Source organism: Mytilus trossulus, chromosome 13, assembly GCF_036588685.1.
Source record: "Mytilus trossulus isolate FHL-02 chromosome 13, PNRI_Mtr1.1.1.hap1, whole genome shotgun sequence".
Lineage (NCBI taxonomy): Eukaryota > Metazoa > Mollusca > Bivalvia > Mytilida > Mytilidae > Mytilus > Mytilus trossulus.
In genome coordinates this window covers 52,984,202-53,002,316 of record NC_086385.1, presented here as the reverse complement: position 1 = coordinate 53,002,316, position 18,115 = coordinate 52,984,202, and the positions used below count along the sequence as shown (strand labels likewise).

At 31.4% G+C, this 18,115-nt stretch overlaps 2 protein-coding genes across 4 annotated transcripts in view; both read left to right on the top strand.

The window, feature by feature from the left end:
- The window catches only part of LOC134694683 (multifunctional-autoprocessing repeats-in-toxin-like), a 102,681-nt gene extending 87,269 nt beyond the window's left edge, over positions 1–15,412 (top strand). Inside the window, exons 1-3 of one of the 3 annotated variants that reach the window (XM_063555725.1) lie at positions 11,764–11,831; positions 14,306–14,447; positions 14,978–15,412. In XM_063555725.1, the coding sequence (XP_063411795.1) occupies positions 14,316–14,447; positions 14,978–15,280 (435 nt within the window). In that variant the 5' untranslated portion in view covers positions 11,764–11,831; positions 14,306–14,315 and the 3' untranslated portion in view covers positions 15,281–15,412. Of the gene's footprint in view, positions 1–11,763; positions 11,832–12,546; positions 12,645–14,305; positions 14,448–14,977 lie in introns of those variants that run through there. The other 2 variants (XM_063555726.1, XM_063555727.1) reach the window with 2 other exon arrangements.
- LOC134694765 (uncharacterized) lies at positions 5,900–7,356 on the top strand. Its single transcript, XM_063555818.1, has 2 exons — positions 5,900–6,025; positions 7,049–7,356. Exons 1-2 carry the CDS (start codon positions 5,948–5,950, stop codon positions 7,349–7,351), a joined length of 381 nt encoding a protein of 126 aa, XP_063411888.1. The 5' UTR covers positions 5,900–5,947; the 3' UTR covers positions 7,352–7,356.
- Positions 15,413–18,115: the final 2,703 nt, after the last annotated feature.

Below are 18,115 nucleotides of genomic sequence, written 5' to 3'. Positions count from 1 at the left end.
ATGACATTCAAAATATCGGTCCAAATACATGTAGTAATGTAAAATCAAGCTTTGTTTATTTAAAAGCAATTTGTAGACTCGTATACGCGTGTTTGATTGTCGTCAGTGTTACTTAAAATGTTGAAATATTTTAGTGGCTTAGGCACCGACCATGCGTCTTTTTGTATGAATGTTGCGAGGGGTTCTTGCATGTATATTTTTTAATTTAATTTGTCTGATCATAAATTTCTTTAAATAAAATAACTTGATACAGATGAGAAGTGAAAAAGATGATTCCAACGGTTTAATTTAAAGGAGGTGCTTCATTTCTGTATTCTTAATTTCTATACCACTTGTTCTTAATTTCTATGCCACTTGTCTCTAGTCTTTATATTTTCCAAATTCAAATTGATTTCAGAGTATTATAAGGAAAGTACTTCAGTTTACTGTGTATGTCGAATATAAACCCTTTTGTAAGTTGCATACTTGATGTAATATAGATTTTCATCAATAAAACGACTTCAAAGATGTAATTTTATATATGATATATCTTAATTAAAAAAAGAAAACCCGTTAACTCTAGAAAAAATTATAAATAGAAATAGAAATATTTGTGAAAAGCCAAAATTACGTTCCAGTTTGATATTTAAAATAGATAGTGAAAACCTATCCGAGACCGCTTAAATGAGGTTGAGTTCCCACTGGTCTTTCAATGTCTATCAAATTCAACGTAATCATAGACTCTGTATATATAAAGGTTGTATCAGAATAATTTCCTCGAATTTTACGGACATTGATAGGCCAAGGAGCCTCATTTTTATTTCAGCGGTCTCCGGTAGGGTTTCGCTATAAAATACCGTGATACAGTCATATATAATTATGTTGATGTGGTTTTATGATTGTCTATGATGTTGACGGATGCCTGGTTGACTCTTTAACGTCTAGCAGCAAATTAAATAGAATAGAAAATTAAAACGGGGATTTAGTAAATGACACAACCGAGTAAAGCAGAAAACAGCTCAACGTCACCAATGGGTCTCCATCGAAGCGAACAAATGTGTATCCAGAACCATACTTGCCACGGCAGGTCTGTGTTTTTGTTAGTTGTTTTCCTGCTTTGTATCGATCTATAGTGTTAAGCCCTTTTTTATAATTGTTGAAGCTTGGTCTTATGATTTACTGTTACATCATTGTCCTAGGGTAGCAGCAGCAACCAAGAATAAACCCAAAGCATTCTGGATGTGGCTGTCACAAATGAGGTGCATGTCATCTAATAGTTGTTGCTGTATATCATATTTATTTTTCGTTCTTTGTTTTGTTACTAAATCAGGCTGGTAATTTTTTTATTCCATTTGTTTTACATTTGTGATTTTCGGTGATTTCGGTGATTTTAAAGCTGACTATTCGATATCAGTCTTGTTAATCATTGACGGCCGTATTGTGACCTAAAGTTATCAAGTCATATATCGTTTTGTCTCTGAAAAGGATGCCTAAATATTCAAATGTATCAAAACAATAAAAAAAAAATACACACACACACACACACACACACACACAAGATAAAATTGAAAATGGAAATTGGAATGTGTCAAGGAGACAACAACTTAATAAAAGAGCAGATAAAACAGAAACTAGAGGTTCCTTATCATGGACAAGTGTAAAAATGCAGTAGGGTTTACATATTTTGTGAGATCTCGCATTTTTTCTTACTTATATAATAGCTTAATATTAGTTGAAAAAAGGCTCGAACGCGTTTTGACCTGAAACTTTCTATTTAAATACAGGGACTGACCTGTATGATTTAACCTTTCCAGATGTTAATGTTATAAAAATAAATCACAATCATTCAACGCAAATGACTAAAAGATTGAAACAAACATACACATAAATGTAACATAGACGCCAAAGACATACACATAAATCTAACATAGACGCCAAAGACATACACATAAATCTAACATAGACGCGAAAGACATACACATAAAAATAACATAGACGCCAAAGACATACACATAAATCTAACATAGACGCCAAAGACATACACATAAATCTAACATAGACGCCAAAGACATACACATAAATCTAACATAGACGCCAAAGACATACACATAAATCTAACATAGACGCCAAAGACATATACATATTCTAACATAGACGCCACAAACAAACACATAAATGTAACATAGACGTCAAAGACATACACATAAATCTAACATAGACGCCAAAGACATACACATATATCTAACATAGACACCAAAAACATACACATAAATGTAACATAGACGCCAAAGACATACACATAAATCTAACATAGACGCCAAAGACATACACATAAATCTAACATAGACGCCAAAGACATACACATAAATCTACGATAGACGCCAAAGACATACACATAAATCTAACATAGACGCCAAAGACACACATAAATCTAACAAAGACGCCAAAGACATACACATAAATCTAACATAGACGCCAAAGACATACACATAAATCTAACATAGACGCCAAAGACACACATAAATCTAACATAGACGCCAAAGACATACACATAAATCTAACATAGACGCCACAAACATACACATAAATCTAACATAGACGCAACAAACATACACATAAATCTAACATAGACGCCAAAAACATACACATAAATCTAACATAGACGCCAAAGACATACACAAAAATCTAACATAGACGCCAAAGACATACACATAAAACTAACATAGACGCCACAAACATACACATAAATCTAACATAGACGCCACAGACATACACATAAATCTAACATAGACGCCACAAACATACACATAAATCTAACATAGACGTCACAAACATACACATAAATCTAACATAGACGCCACAAACATACACATAAATCTAACATAGACGCCACAAACATACACATAAATCTAACATAGACGCAAAAGACAAAAGTACTGTAATAGATAGTCAATTCTACAATAACGCAAAAAAAAAAAAAAAAAAAAAAAAAACCCGCTTTTGTCGTTAGTTGTAACTTGAAAAAGACGCCGAAAAAAGTTGTATTGGTAAAATATACTGGTGTGTCTAAGTTCAATGTTTAAACTGTCTCGATGAACTAGAAATTATGGACAAAATAAATTAAAGGATAAACAAAATATGAACAACGCTGTAAATACCATCTCTTGTCAGCATCCAACAATAGGACCAAACAGAATAAAACTTACATATGATTTGTACTTTAAAAACCCCTTTTACTTTGATAATATGTTTTCAGTCCAAGGACAGAGTTGTAAAATAAAGCAAATGCCTGACTATTAGAAGACCACAAGACAACTTATCTGTTAATGTGTGTCTACATAAGATAATGCCTTTACCAATTCAGGAATATGACAGTTGCTATCAATTCGTCTGATGTGTTTGAGCTTTTGATTTTGCCATTTGATGAGGGACTTTCCGTTTTAAATTTTCCTCGGAGTTCAGTATTTTTGTAATTTTTTTTATACGTTTAGAAAATAAGATTAAAACTTACTGTGACAGCCATACAAAATATATTCGTTTTCTCTAATTTCCGATTCTTAGTTAAAATGACGGCAGCTATGTTAGATTGATAATTGAAGCTAATGGAAGTAAACATATGATTTAGATGGATTTGATTAACTTTGTAGCTTGGGAAGAGAAGAATTAACAAAGCATAAAGCATACCGAAGACAACGGGAATCAACGTAAATACAAACATTTTTTATAAACTAGATCGTTACTGCTGCATCTATTTTTGTCATTCATTGTGTTTTAGCCAGGCGATACATGCGATTAGCTTATGTACGTTTAGAAGGTTTTTTTCATAAGTGAATGTTGTAGTTATATTGTAGTTTTGGATATATCTAATGCATAAGTTAAGTGGGTACTATTTCTTTTTGAAAATTATGAAATATAACAATTATTTTTATGCGATGAAATTAAATTGCGTATTCTGTAGATATTTGAAGCTTTACATATCGCTTGTAACAAAATGAGAATATTATTAAAGAAGAGACCTTATACATGTTATACTTCATACATTGCTATAATGAATCATAAGACAATTCTGAACATATTTTAATCCGTTTATGGTAACGGTAGCCAATTCGTTTTTAGACCATGAGCATAAAAACTAAGGTATCAAATCTCTAAGTCAACGGCGACCAACAACTGTTGCATAAGTACTGATCAGCACGATCCATATGGCAATACTTAGATTTTAAGAAATGAAATTCAGAAATTAAATCAAAATGGTTATTTTACTATAAGACTTGTTCCTTTCCTGTTATGAATCACATTTTAAGGTCAAACACAGAAAAGATATTCCATTAAATGGATAAATTCAACAACACTTACCATTATTTTGATGATATTTGTTCGTTAAACAATCAACAAATACAATTCTGAAATTTATCCTAAAATGAATCAAATATAAATAGCAATCACTGTCCTTTACTAGAAATAGATATTCCAGTTTTACACCAGAAACTCTATAAAAAAAAATCACGACAAAAGTAAGAATTGTCTTTCCCTATTTGTTAATTTTTCATTTTTTGGACGTTGATATAAAAAAGAAGATAGGGTATGATTGCCAACGAGACATCTCTTCACTAAAGACCAAATGATACAGAGATTTAAAACTAGAAGTCACATTACGGCCTTCAACAATGAGCAAAGGCATTGCCGCATAGTTAGCTTTAAAAGGTTCCGAAAATGACAAATGTAAAACAATTTCAAACGATAAAATTAAAGGCCTATTATATGTACAAAATATGAACGAAAAACAAATATGTAACACATCAACACACAACAACCACTGATTTATAGGCTCCTGACTTGGGACAGTCACATGTATACAGAATGTGGCGGGGTTAAATATGTAAGTGGGACCCCAACCCTCCACTAACATGGGGCAGTGGTGTAACAGTAAAACATAAGAACGAACTTAAAAAGGCTTAACTCATCAGATTGATACAAATAGATATACATCTATCAAAAACACAGAGTGTACGTGGCCGGGTACTTGTTTATCCCAAAAACAAAAAGACACTAAGTACTGATCTGATGTTCCTTTGCCATCTTCCTATTGTGTTTATATATCTTTACTCGCTCGCTATTCAAAGGTATAGAAAAAATGTCAGACACAATTGCGTAGAACTCATGTTCAGTCTCTTGATGTTCTACATGGATATGACCATCATAATTAAATTATGTCGCTTTATTAATTCTGAGGGTACAACACATTCAATAATTTCGTCGTTGGTGATGATTAGCACTCCTTTTTTGACAAGTGTCAACAGGAAAAGCACATAGTAGTCGTCTTTTAAAAACTATATTTTCTAAAGTCATAATGTTTTATATAAATAGATTTTGAACAGCCAGTAAATTTGAGGAATGAAATAGGGAACATGTCAAAGCGACAACAACCCGACCACAGAGCAGACAACAGACGAAGGTCATCAATGGGCCTTCAACACAGCGAGAAAATCCCGCACTTGAAAGCGAACGTCAGCTGGCCCCAGAATAGAAATTGGTATTAGTTCAGTGAAATGGACGCCTTACTTAAATCCAAAACATATAAATAAACAAAAAATTTAAAATGAAAAACACACACAAGAGTAACAAAGGCCAGATACTCCTGATTCTTACAGCCGATTAACTGTCGGCCTGCTCTAATTTTAAATGAGAGTAGTTTACCGTACCTAGTAACGGCTTTACAATTCAACTAGCAAATAAACTCATCATAGATACCAGGAATACAATTTTATATTACGCCAGACGCACGTTTCGTCTTCAAAAGACTAATCAGTGACACTCGAATCAAAAATTGTAAAAATGGCCAAGCAAGTTAATCAAAAATATGACATTTATTTACACACTTATCGGCAATCGGCTGTAACGTCTTCATTTTTCAGGTATGAAGATATATATATGGGACGAAGATGATGAACATGTAGGACATGGATCGATGATTTTGAGTGATGGTATAACCCGGATCAGCTGGTGGCCCAATGAAGTGAAAGAAATGACTGCAAACCAATTTTGGGTGTGTTTAATTTCAGAATTGTCTATGTACCCCAATTTTTTTTTATCTCTTACGTCTGTTTGTAACAAAACACATAATTGCCAATACAATGGAATTATATGCGACTGTCATACAAGTTGGAGATTTAGCTAACTATAAAAAAAATAAAAAAATACAGGATATGCTTTTATCGAATCAGAGATATAACAGTTATTTTCCATTCGTAAGATGTGTTTGAACTTTTAATTTTGCCAGTTAATAAAGGAATGGCCGTTTTGATTTTCAATAGGAGTGCGGTATGTTTGATATTATATTTTTTTTTATTGGCAATCACACCACATCTTCTTATTGTTATATATACCCTACCCTCCATATACAAAACAATGCAGGCTTTTGAAGATTAGTTTCTTGTAAAAAAACGTAAATAACTGTGACAAGTTTGCTCAAGAGAATTAACATAACAATAAGGTATATAATGTATTTCAATAATTGTAACCTAATTTTTTATCATTTTATGAATTGTTGGCGTCCTTTGAAATGAGTGCCAGTGGACATAATTTTTGCGGAAGTACCGTTATTATATTTCAACACTGTTGGTTTGTTTTATATTCTCTTTGGCTTCTAGAACGGCGAATGAGGTATAAATTTGTGAAATGCATTATGATTGAATATAGTTTTCTAAGATTTATATAAAAAGTAAAGAAACAGAAATACCATAGACAGAGAAAAATTAAAAACACGAAAAGTCCTTAATCAAATCAAAGGCTCTAGTTCATCAAAATAATGGACAACAACTGTCATCTTTCGAACAGGGAACAGGCATTTACTTATATATCAAATGGTAAATTAACCCTATATTTATAGATATAATGTCTTTCTTTAGTTTTGATCGAAAGGCTTTTATACTGTGTTATGATTCAATAATACAATCGAAATTCGAATGACTTATGTTAAAATAACAGCATCAAATTAAAGAAAAAATTGGTTGCAAAAAATCATATATTAAAAAAATAAAATATGCCGTTATATTGTTTTTATATATAGGGACCAGTGGAAGCAGAAACATCAAATTCGTACGCACAAGATGTAAAATGGGAAGGAAGACCAGCTGATATTATATACGAAATTTCTCCCGGAAAGCTTGACGAGGCAGCTATCAGAACCTGGTGGAATGAGTTCAAAACAACCAACAACTATCACATTATCTTTAGGAATTGTTGCAGTGCCGTCTACAATGCTTTGAAAATAGGTGGAGCTGAAAATATAATGCCGTTCCCAGGGTCTCTTATTTCAACACCAGCAAACTTAAAAGAATATTCTGAGAAACTACAGAAAGCTACACTATAACACCCATTGAAATCATGACACAAATACAATTGTTGTTCTTTGTAAGAAAAAAACCAGCATATGGAATTTTATATAAGATTATAATAGAAAACCGATTCATCATATTTCAAAACTTGTTATTGTAGATTAGAAAAAAACCGACATCAGTAGTATTCATTGATAACATATGGAACTAAACACGTTGAACGTCCTGTCAATATCTCATTGCCAACGGTTGCCATTTTCGGGCCATTACCAGGCAAACCTTTATGATACGAAAGTTGATTCTATTTCATTTTCAGATCAATCACATTTGGTAGGAAGCGTCGACTGTGATATTGTGAATCTTCTCTGAATGATGTTATTTAAATGATAATCTTTTAGTAATATAATTTAGTAATGTTAATTTTTAGTGTAGAAGATTAATCCAGTAATGAAAAAAAAAGAATTCTTGCATCTTAATTGAAACCTATACTCTTACAATATATTGTTTTATAGCAATTAATGTATTCAAAAATAAGATTAAACAAAACTTTTAAAAAACAAAGAGAAGTTTGATATGACATTGTTGCCATTATTTGATTTGTACTCCTTCTATGTATGAGAAAAAAAACGACGTGTGACTTTCAGTCAACAATTTTGTAATTTACCCATGCAGCTGTATTTAACGCAGCTTTGCAAATTGTGTACATCTATTTTGACAAAACAAATATAAGTATTGTTAATTTGCTGAGCTTTGTGCAAGTCGATAAGTTAATAAAACTGTAAGTGTTTTTGTTGGGAATTATCTCAAGTATTTTGCACTTTGATGCCTTTTATAAATGATTATACGGTATTGAGTTACTCATTTCTGAAGCCAAACCGTGAGCTTTGTGTGTTTCTAGGTGTTGGTGTGTGTATATGTGATACTGGTTACGCAAGAACTGTCGTTTTTCACAAATTTAATTGGTGTTTGTAACATTCGATTGATTAATTCATGAAAATGTCTTTCAACAAATTATTCTACTATAATAGTAGCTATTCAACCTTTAATTTTATATATAAACACTCTACGTGGAATTGCGCTATAATTTGATCAATAAAACACCAAGTATTTTCCAAAAATGCAAACATTTTCACTTAACTTCTTATTTACACAGAATGTTTAGGTAAATTTCGGTATTTATTTTCAATAAAGAACGTTTTGTTTTTTTAGCTCTTCATTTTTAACCGGATTTTTGTGACAAAAATGTCGGTTATTGATTTTGGGATGTACGGCGGGCGGGCGGTCAGTCGGGCGGGCGGTCGGTCGGGCGGGCGGGCTGGCGGGCGTCAATCAAATGTTGTCCGTGCATTAACTCATGAACCGTTCAACCAAAGCTTTTAAAATTCTAATATGTTGTTACTGACAACTAAATGAAGGTCAAGTTCAATAATGGCGATTTTGACTTTTACCGTTCAGGAGTTATGGTTCTTGAAAGATTGAAAAATGGAGTTTCCAGTCGTGTCCGTGCATTTACGCATGAACTGTTCTACCTAAGCTTCCCAAATTTTAATATGTTGTTACTGATGACAAAATGGAGGTCAAGTTCAATAATGACGATTTTGACTTTTACCGTTCAGGAGTTATGGATCTTGAAAGATTGAAAAATGGTGTTTCCAGTCGTGTCCGTGCATTTTCTCATGAACCATTCAACCAAAGCTTTTTAAATTTTAATATGTTGTTATTGATGGCAAATTAGAGGTCAAGTTCAATAATGACGATTTTGACTTTTACCGTTCAGGAGTTATGGTTCTTGAAATATTGTGAAATGGCGTTTCCATTCACGTTGTTGCATTTACTCATGAACCATTCAATCTAAGCTTTTCAAATTTTAAGATGTTAATACTGATGACAAAATGGAGGTCAAATTTGATATTGACGATTTTCACTTTCACCATTCATCAGTAATGGTTCTTGTGATATTGCCAGGACACAAATAAATATTAATAAATCCGGTTTGCTGTCGTTGTGACAGCCTCTTGTTTAATACGATTTGAATTTGAAATTTTTGGCCTAGATCAACAATCGACATATTTGTCGAAATGCTCATCTGATACAGTAAAGTTGGTCCCATATATAGCATTGTTAGCAATTGGTTGATACCTCTGTTGGTAGGTTGTTAGCTTTTGAGCAAGTTATCAGACCAGAAGCAGTACTTCGTTACATGCATGAAGATAGAGATATAAATTTGCTGTTACATATTCAAATTATTTTGAATTGAGGAATACATTTTTTTCTTCATGCCCATGGAAGCTCGAGTCCATGACAGGCATTGGCTGTCATTTTTTCGTTTCATCTTTTCTTAAAACATTCTAATTGTCAAATATTCTGGCCTCGAACTTCTTTGAAGAGACATTTTAGAAATACGCTTTTGGTGCAGGACAGGAATATTGGAAAATTGAAATATCGCTGCAAATTTCGGACTTTTCAAAAATACGTACAAAGATAAGGAGGTACATTTCCTATTCCTGAGCCTGTTTATCGTTTTCCTGACATGTTTTTCATTTGGGAAAAATACAATTATAATGTCAAATTTTCTTGCTTTCTTATGAAATTCCTATTTAGACGTCATGAAAAAAATGACCATGCCTGATGACAGCACATACAAAAAACACGTTACTCGAAACGACCGATAAGAATAGTCTGCATATCGTCTAGAATTCATTATAAAAACAGATTCATCTATCAGATATCGTGTATTACGATATTTATCCATTCACGACATTTTAATTTAAACATTTTAAAACGATCGGCCATCCTCGCCATCAGAAAATTTTTGAAACTTTAACTGTATTGTATTACAATTGATGCATTGGTAGAGTATATATTTATCTGAATAAAAAGTAAAATAACAAAAATACCGAACTCTGAGAAATTCTGAAAACGGAGAGTCCATAATTTTTTAATCAAATGCTAAAATCAAAAGCTCAAATACTTTTAAACAAATGGATAACGAATGTGTTCTTTTTGAATTGGAACAAACATTTTGAAAGAACACCCACCAACAACTTATGTAAATTTTCCCCAAAGCTGTTGGAACTTATAATTGTTAAAAAAAATAATTGGAATTTAGAATATAGTTATAAATCACATTATTGCATAGGCAACTGATCTGATGATGCATGAAGGAACTTACAGTCCAACAGTAGAGGTATCGACACAGTGCTATTCAACCAAAATGATATTCTAAAAGTATATTTGTGTATTGTCCGCCATGATAATCTAGCAATGTCAATTTTTCAACAATTGAATACATTGTGACCAAAAATGTCTTGGCATATAATAAATTACCGATTAAAATTTAACACTGTTTTTTTTTGTGTATGTGAGTCTTGAAAACATGGAGATACCAAAGGCAGGGTAGAAATCATATAATACTGTTACAACTTTTTTGGTTCTCAATGCTCTTCAACTTCGTACTTTATTTAGCCCTTTTAACTTTTTTGGATTCGAGCGTCACTGATGAGTCTTTTGCAGACGAAACGCGCGTCTGGCGTATATACATAATTTAGTCCTGGTATCTATGATGAAAAGAATAAATAAAAGTTTACAAATAATTAAAAAGAGAATTTATGTCTGATAAATACAATTCCTACAAAACACAAAGGGCCACATGATTTAATTAAGGATGCTACATCAGTATCAAAAAAAATTCTGAATACGTACGATTTAAATAACTGTTACAAAAATTACTTCAATGTAATAAAACTAAAATTAGTGCTTCAATTTAATCAGCTTGATATTATTAAGGAAGGAAATTAAATCAGTATTTTCTGAAAACACAAACATCTTTTGTCTTAAAAAAAAACTGTTTTCATGATGCGTGATCTGTCTTTTGTAAGTGTATAGATCAAGATGGTTTATTCTAATGAAATACGAAACAGGGGAAAAGGATACTAAAAAGACATTCAAACTTATAAGTCAAAAATGAAATGACAACGCCATGGCAAAAATAAAGATTAGACCAAAACACAAACAACAGTACGAAAAACACAAAAAAAGTAAAAGAATAAGGACTGATCAACCCGAACCACTTGCTACACATATTGTGCATTGTAACTTATTTATTATGTATTTGTTTGACACATTCTATATTTGAAAGATTGTGGCATAACTTCTGAATAAGGTTGTTTTGTGTCTCTTTTTTATGCTAAAATAAACAAATATTTAAATGATAGTTGTTCAAAGAATAGGTTATAAACGAAATAGCTGATGTAAGCGAATATCTATTGGAAAAGAAAATAAACATAATGCAAGCCATATCTTCCAGAAAGTACTTTCTTTTGTTTTTCTGAGAAGCAGTTGAATGGACTTGATGAAAGATTGTTTCTTTTTCGACTTTAACTGATTTATATTTCTTTCGAAAAACTTTTTTTCCGTGTAATTTGTAAGTTTTGTACTTTCACTTTCATTTTGTACATACTTCTACAACACCAATTGTCAAAGGCAAAGTTTCTCACATTCTTCACAACAGTAAATGTGAGTATTTCAATAAATAGATAAGTGCAAGAAATGTCATCTTTTAATGTTATATACAAATGTAGTGTTTTAGCAAATTTTAATCATATGGTTTCTCGATATTTTCTGAAATGCTTTCAGAAATGAAGGTATATATTAATTCCATAAAGATCATCATTCAAAATACAAATTAATAATTTCCCAATTTCATTGTATTTATTATATTTGATTCTATGATAAAGTTTAGATATCCAGTATACAAATAAGACTATTAGCCTTTTTACATGAGTATACGGTAATTGTTTTCCAGCTCGTTCAGGGCACACTAGGCTGAACTATATACCATTACATTCATGTTGTTTGGACTCTGGAAAACCCAATCCCATTTCGGTTTAGTTTTGAATATCTGTTGGTATCAAATTGTTTAGTTTTTAAGCTGTCATAAGAAAACATATAAATGACAAATATAAAAATATTCTATTTTTGTGCAGTTGTAAATACAATAAAGAAAAATAATGACCAAATAAATTGTATATTTCAAAGATCGTCTGGTTTATATTTGTTATAGTTTATTATTTAAACAAATATAATTTTAGATATTTGATAAAACAAATTATTTAATGAGCTCATATCCTAAACAATTGTCTCAACAATAGTTCATCGAATTGATGATAATGATAACATCAAGGAAGCAAAATAATTTTGTCCTCAATTTTGTATTTCACTTTCATTTGTACAAATGTTGTATATATAGAGATACAATTCATTGTTATCCGTACCACGTAAATTTTCTGAGGCGCGCTGACTTCCTTCACATTCTTTATTTCAGTTAATGTAAGTAGTTTAAATTTTAAGAAACATGATAATTGAAGAAGTTTTTAGCGTTTACTGTTATTTCATATATAAATACAGAAATAGTGTAAAGAAAATTTGATGAACATTACCTCCAGTTTGTTTTAAATGTTAACAAAAACTGTGCTACGACATTTTCATAACGTCGAAATCTTCATTCAATTTCGCAAATTAATCATTTGCATCAATAACCTTGCATATCTTTTTTAAAAGGGTTAACTTTCTTCAAGACTAGGCGTCCCACTACTTAGCGTAACACATTTATTTTAAGATACTGAATACAGTTAACTATAACAGTGATAATTTATACACAAAAATAAAGAGATACATATGTTAAATGGAATTATATTTTTCTTTGATGTTATACATGTATGTCAAAGTCATACAAAGGATGTAATTTTAAAACAATTATCCATAAATATTGTGATCAATCAGCATATTCGTAGATTTGTAGATCATTTAGTTTTATAAGGTAACACAAGCTTCGAATATTTTTTAACATTCAAATACAAGTAAAGAAAAAAGCTTCGCAAATTATGGTTAATATTATTTAATATATCGTATTCCAACAACATTGATTTGCGCTTAAAATAGCCCGAGAATTTATTTTGATAACTATTTCAAGGAAGCAAATTATTTTATGAAAATGCAAACCTATAAACCGAATCTTTATCTGTAAGTTCTGGAAATATGAATGTTCTTCCACTTTATTTTTGATTAACATATTTCTTGAAGATATTCAGAATTGTTTACAAAAAACAATATGTATTTGATTTTACGTTACTACCAGTACCATCATACACGTTAATACATAAAGTCAAAATAAAAATAAGATTTAAAACTATTGATTTTCATTAAAAAAAAAACACCTTGTGAATTTATTTTCAAGGAAAATGTTAATTTAATGAAAATGAAATTCTGTAAACACTTTTGTAATAGATTCAGGATGAAGGAACGACTAAAATCGATAAATCATCAGTTATACGGTCAACATCACAATTGGTTGACCCTACCATGTGTCTGTGTCTTAAATAGCGACATGTTTTCGTGTTCTGAGATCCTTTATATACAAGTATGATCGTGTGATCTGTTAATGTCCCAATTGTGACTGAAAATTGATGCGTGAATAGCAGAAGGCGTTTTCAATGTCATCTCTCCTGGCCTTGCGGTCATAAAACTTTCGAGCACGATTTTAGTACTCAGACTCGAAAATCAACCAATCAAACTGCTGGATTTCATGTTTCGAGCATGTTTTTTGTGCTCCGAGCACTGAGCAAAGTTTTATGCCTTCAATATGTTCAAGGCCTGGTGTCAATGCGCCTTCTCCACTTTTTTCCTAGTTTCCATCTTGATTTGTCCACTTTTAATCGAATTAAAAAAAATTGAAATCGGCTAAGTACTGTTACCTCAAATTAGAATTAAACTAAACGAAGATTAACCTAATCGATAAATTGCATTCGGCGATGTTATTAATAAATAAAGAGGGGTAGGATTAGGGTTACGACGATTTGAACAAACTCGATTATATTGATGATGTGTTAATTTGTCTTTTCAACAATTGCAATAGCAATAACAAATAACAACACGAATTATATGAACAAGTAATGAACTGTTGTCAAACTAGAGCCAATTTTATTTTTCAGTTTATAAACAATGGGCGTAAAGATATACATATGGGCGGAGGGAGGAGGGAATGTAGGTCATGGATCGATGACCTTAAGCGATGGAACTCATATCAGCTGGTGGCCAAAGGAAGACAAAGCGAAATCTGCCAACCAAAGATGGGTGAGTTTAATGACAATAGAGATAACCCACAGTTTTCGTATTGCTTAATCTATGGGTTTTCATGTTGTGTCTTGTGAATTATTATTTGTTTATTCTTCTTTTTCTTTTTAATGCCATGGCGCTGTAAGTTTATTTTCGATCTATGAGTTTGACTGTCCCGTTGGTATCTTTCGCCCTTTTTTCAATTCAAACCAGTGTACTGTTCGGTTCTAACGGCTCTGATATGTTTGTATAAGGTTTTGCCTCGAGAATCATTGAGGAGACAATGATGTGTGAGAAATGTGCATTTTGTCCTGTAAATTTGGTTTATGTTTTGTCATTTCTACTACATCATTTTCTGCTGTCAGTCTGTTAATAACCAATGAAAACGTTTACTGTTTTATGTATATTCAACATAAGGTTAAGTCATCAATACAAATAATAGCAAAACATTTCCTGACAAAGATTATGACTCTAATTCAGAATAAACAAACATGAATTAAAAATCTCCATTTTTTGATGAAATAGATCTCTGTACATTGTTTTTATAGAAATCAGTGGAAGCTGAACCAGCAACTTCGTATGAACAGGACGAGGAATGGGAAGGAAAACCAGCTGATTTCATATACGAAATTCCTTCCGGAAAACTTGACGAGGCAGCTGTTAAAACCTGGTGGAATGAGTTCAAAACAACAAACAACTATCATATTGCTTTTAAGAATTGTTGCAGTGCCGTCTACAGCGCATTGAAGAAAGGTGGAGCTGACAAGATAGCCTCGTTCCCGATGTCTCCTATTTCAACACCAGCAAACCTCAAGGACTATGCTGAGAAACTACAGAAAGCTATAAAATAACAATCACTTTTAATAAAATAAAAGAACAACGCTGATGTTTGACATCACAACGTGATCATATGATTTTGTTAAATAATGTCTTGTTATTGCATAATTCGTTATCATTTCAAAAATTGCTAGCGTAAATTGAGAAATAAAAAATCATATTATATATGTATATAGATAGATATAGGAAGATGTGGTGTGAGTGCCAATGAGACAACTCTCCATACAAATAACAATTTAAAAAGTAAACCATTATAGGTTAAAGTACGGCCTTCAACACGGAGCCTTAGCTCACACCGAACAACAAGCTATATGTATATTAAATTGAATTATATCAGATAGCAGTTTTATTGGAGTGAACCTCCTCTCATTTGTTTATTTTTTTACGCTTTTCAACGATTGCCATACACTGTGGATTTTCTTATTTATTTGGGTACCAATTGAAGTATGGGACTAAAATCAACCTTATGTTATTTCAAAATCATACACATTTTGAAATTTGAAAAGTTACATCGACTTGCTTACTATTGTGACACAGTTCAATTGTGGACAAACTAGAGAGTGATAAATAGAAGATGCTGCAATAATTGAATCGTGTTAATTTACGAAAGCAATTTGGTCATTTATACTGCTCTCATTCGATAAATCTGTTAGAAGTATACTAGCATAACTGTTTTTTCTTTTCTTTGTGTATCATGAATATATTCCAAAGATATAATTCAGACGAATGACAAGACATTTCACACATCAACCAAGCCTAAAAAAATCTTATTTCAACACACTCACTTTTGACCTTGTCGTAGTGAACCGATTTTTTCCCAACCGATAGATTGGTGCCAGTGTCGTGGAACTCTAACTTATATATCCTTATATTCTTAATAAGCAACATGTTTATATTTCCTCATTTTGTCGATTTAGAGTTCCTACAGATAACAACATACGCAACTTATCACATTTGACGCATGTAAATGTATACGACCAAGTTAGAACTAATACTGGTTGTCAATCTTTTTTTTTTATTTTAAAGAAAAAAATGATTTATATAAAAAAAAATGATTTATATAAAAAAAATATTTACTAGTAGTAATAGTCCGCCTATAAGATGTGTAGGACCAGTTAGAGAGTCTGTAACAATAACAATACCGTTATATTTACTAAATACTGATTATATGGTTTTATGATTGCCTTTGACGTAAGTATGAGCTCTACGTTTTGAACCATTTATAAGTCCAAAACAGTAACGATCCCGGTCTTCATACGTCCGCGGTCTGCTGATTTTAAAGTTTGAAATTTAGAATAGAAATGGGAACGCCATACTAAACTTATATATGTTGTACTGTTATCACACTGTCCTTGGATAGGGGGTTAGTGCGAAGATTTGGCGCCAACAAACTAGATTTAAGGATCATTCATAATCACAATTTCATCAGTCTGTCTGGGTCGTTTGTTGCTATATGCTGGTATAATTTTTGTGTTTCATGCTTTGTTTTATACATCAATCAAGCCGGTTTTTGTCGTTTTTGCAATTGATTTCGGTACTTATAACAGGCATTTTTGTTTGATATATTGAAAACAAATAATAGGATAAATATGATCCAGATTTGAAATGATTGGTCAAGTAGTTTTATAACAGATGCTCAACATAACATTTTGCAAACTGAAGTTACGACAACGGACAACTAAGAATAAAGCTGGTCAAATAAGGTAAACATATCAATTTAATGCGAACTTATGCACATATATATTACATCCACATGGTTGTATATGTCCATAACGTTATATTAATATTAAAGCAACGAAGTAATAGTTTTATCTTTTGGACTACGAATGAAACAGGAAAAGATTGTAACTTTGACAATGATGACAATAAGAACATACTACTGAAACAAGGATAATATAATGAATTAAAAAATATGACAGAGATAGCTAATATTATATAATTAAGGAGATGTTTTACCATACTTGCTAAAAATTAAATAACTAAAAAGAAATTCACATAATTATTTTTTTTAATTTTTGCATATTTGCAGTCCTTCGTATAAATTCAGTTTCAAAATTTAACCATAGATTTTGCCTGAAGTTGTGCGAAAGATTTAAGTTATATTATAATCAATCCTCATAGACTAACATTCAGATACGAAAACAAGATTGGAAATAAAATATAACATGAAAGGTATTAAAAAAAACGTGCCACTTGCAGTTCAAATATCTGTATTTTGGTTAAATTGTATTAATTCGAGCTCTCAAATTTCATGTGATTTTGTTTGAAAATAGCCAAAACAACCATTCAAAGAATTTCCGAAAATAAAATCCTATTTATAACTTCTTTGTAATTGATAAAGATCATTCTTTTTAAGGAATTTATATATAAACCAGGTAGTTTCCAAAAAACTATTATTGTAAACTAGATCGATAACGCTGCGTCTATTTTAGTGTTTATTATGTTGCAACCTTTACTCAACTTTTTTTACGTTTAAACAAATAACTGTGAATTTGATATTACAAGTGGGACTTCTATTCATACTGTAGTTTTAGATATAACCAAAACTCAAGATAAGTTGGTAATATTTCTTTTAACGATTTTTTTTTAAATACTAGAATAATTATGTTTGTGCTACGCAATTATTTTGTGTTCAATAGAGAACTATACCGACCAAGGTCGGTCAAAATGAAAGGAAAGAGCTAATGCTGCAAATATACACCAATGAACCATACGATATATAAATAACTGTTTTTTTTAACGTGTTTAGCAAATTAGGAAGCCAACTCCTTTTTATTACTATTGCTAGATTTGTAGAGCTGGTTTCATCCATGTCCTATTCAATCACTACTAACTTGATTTAGAGGTCA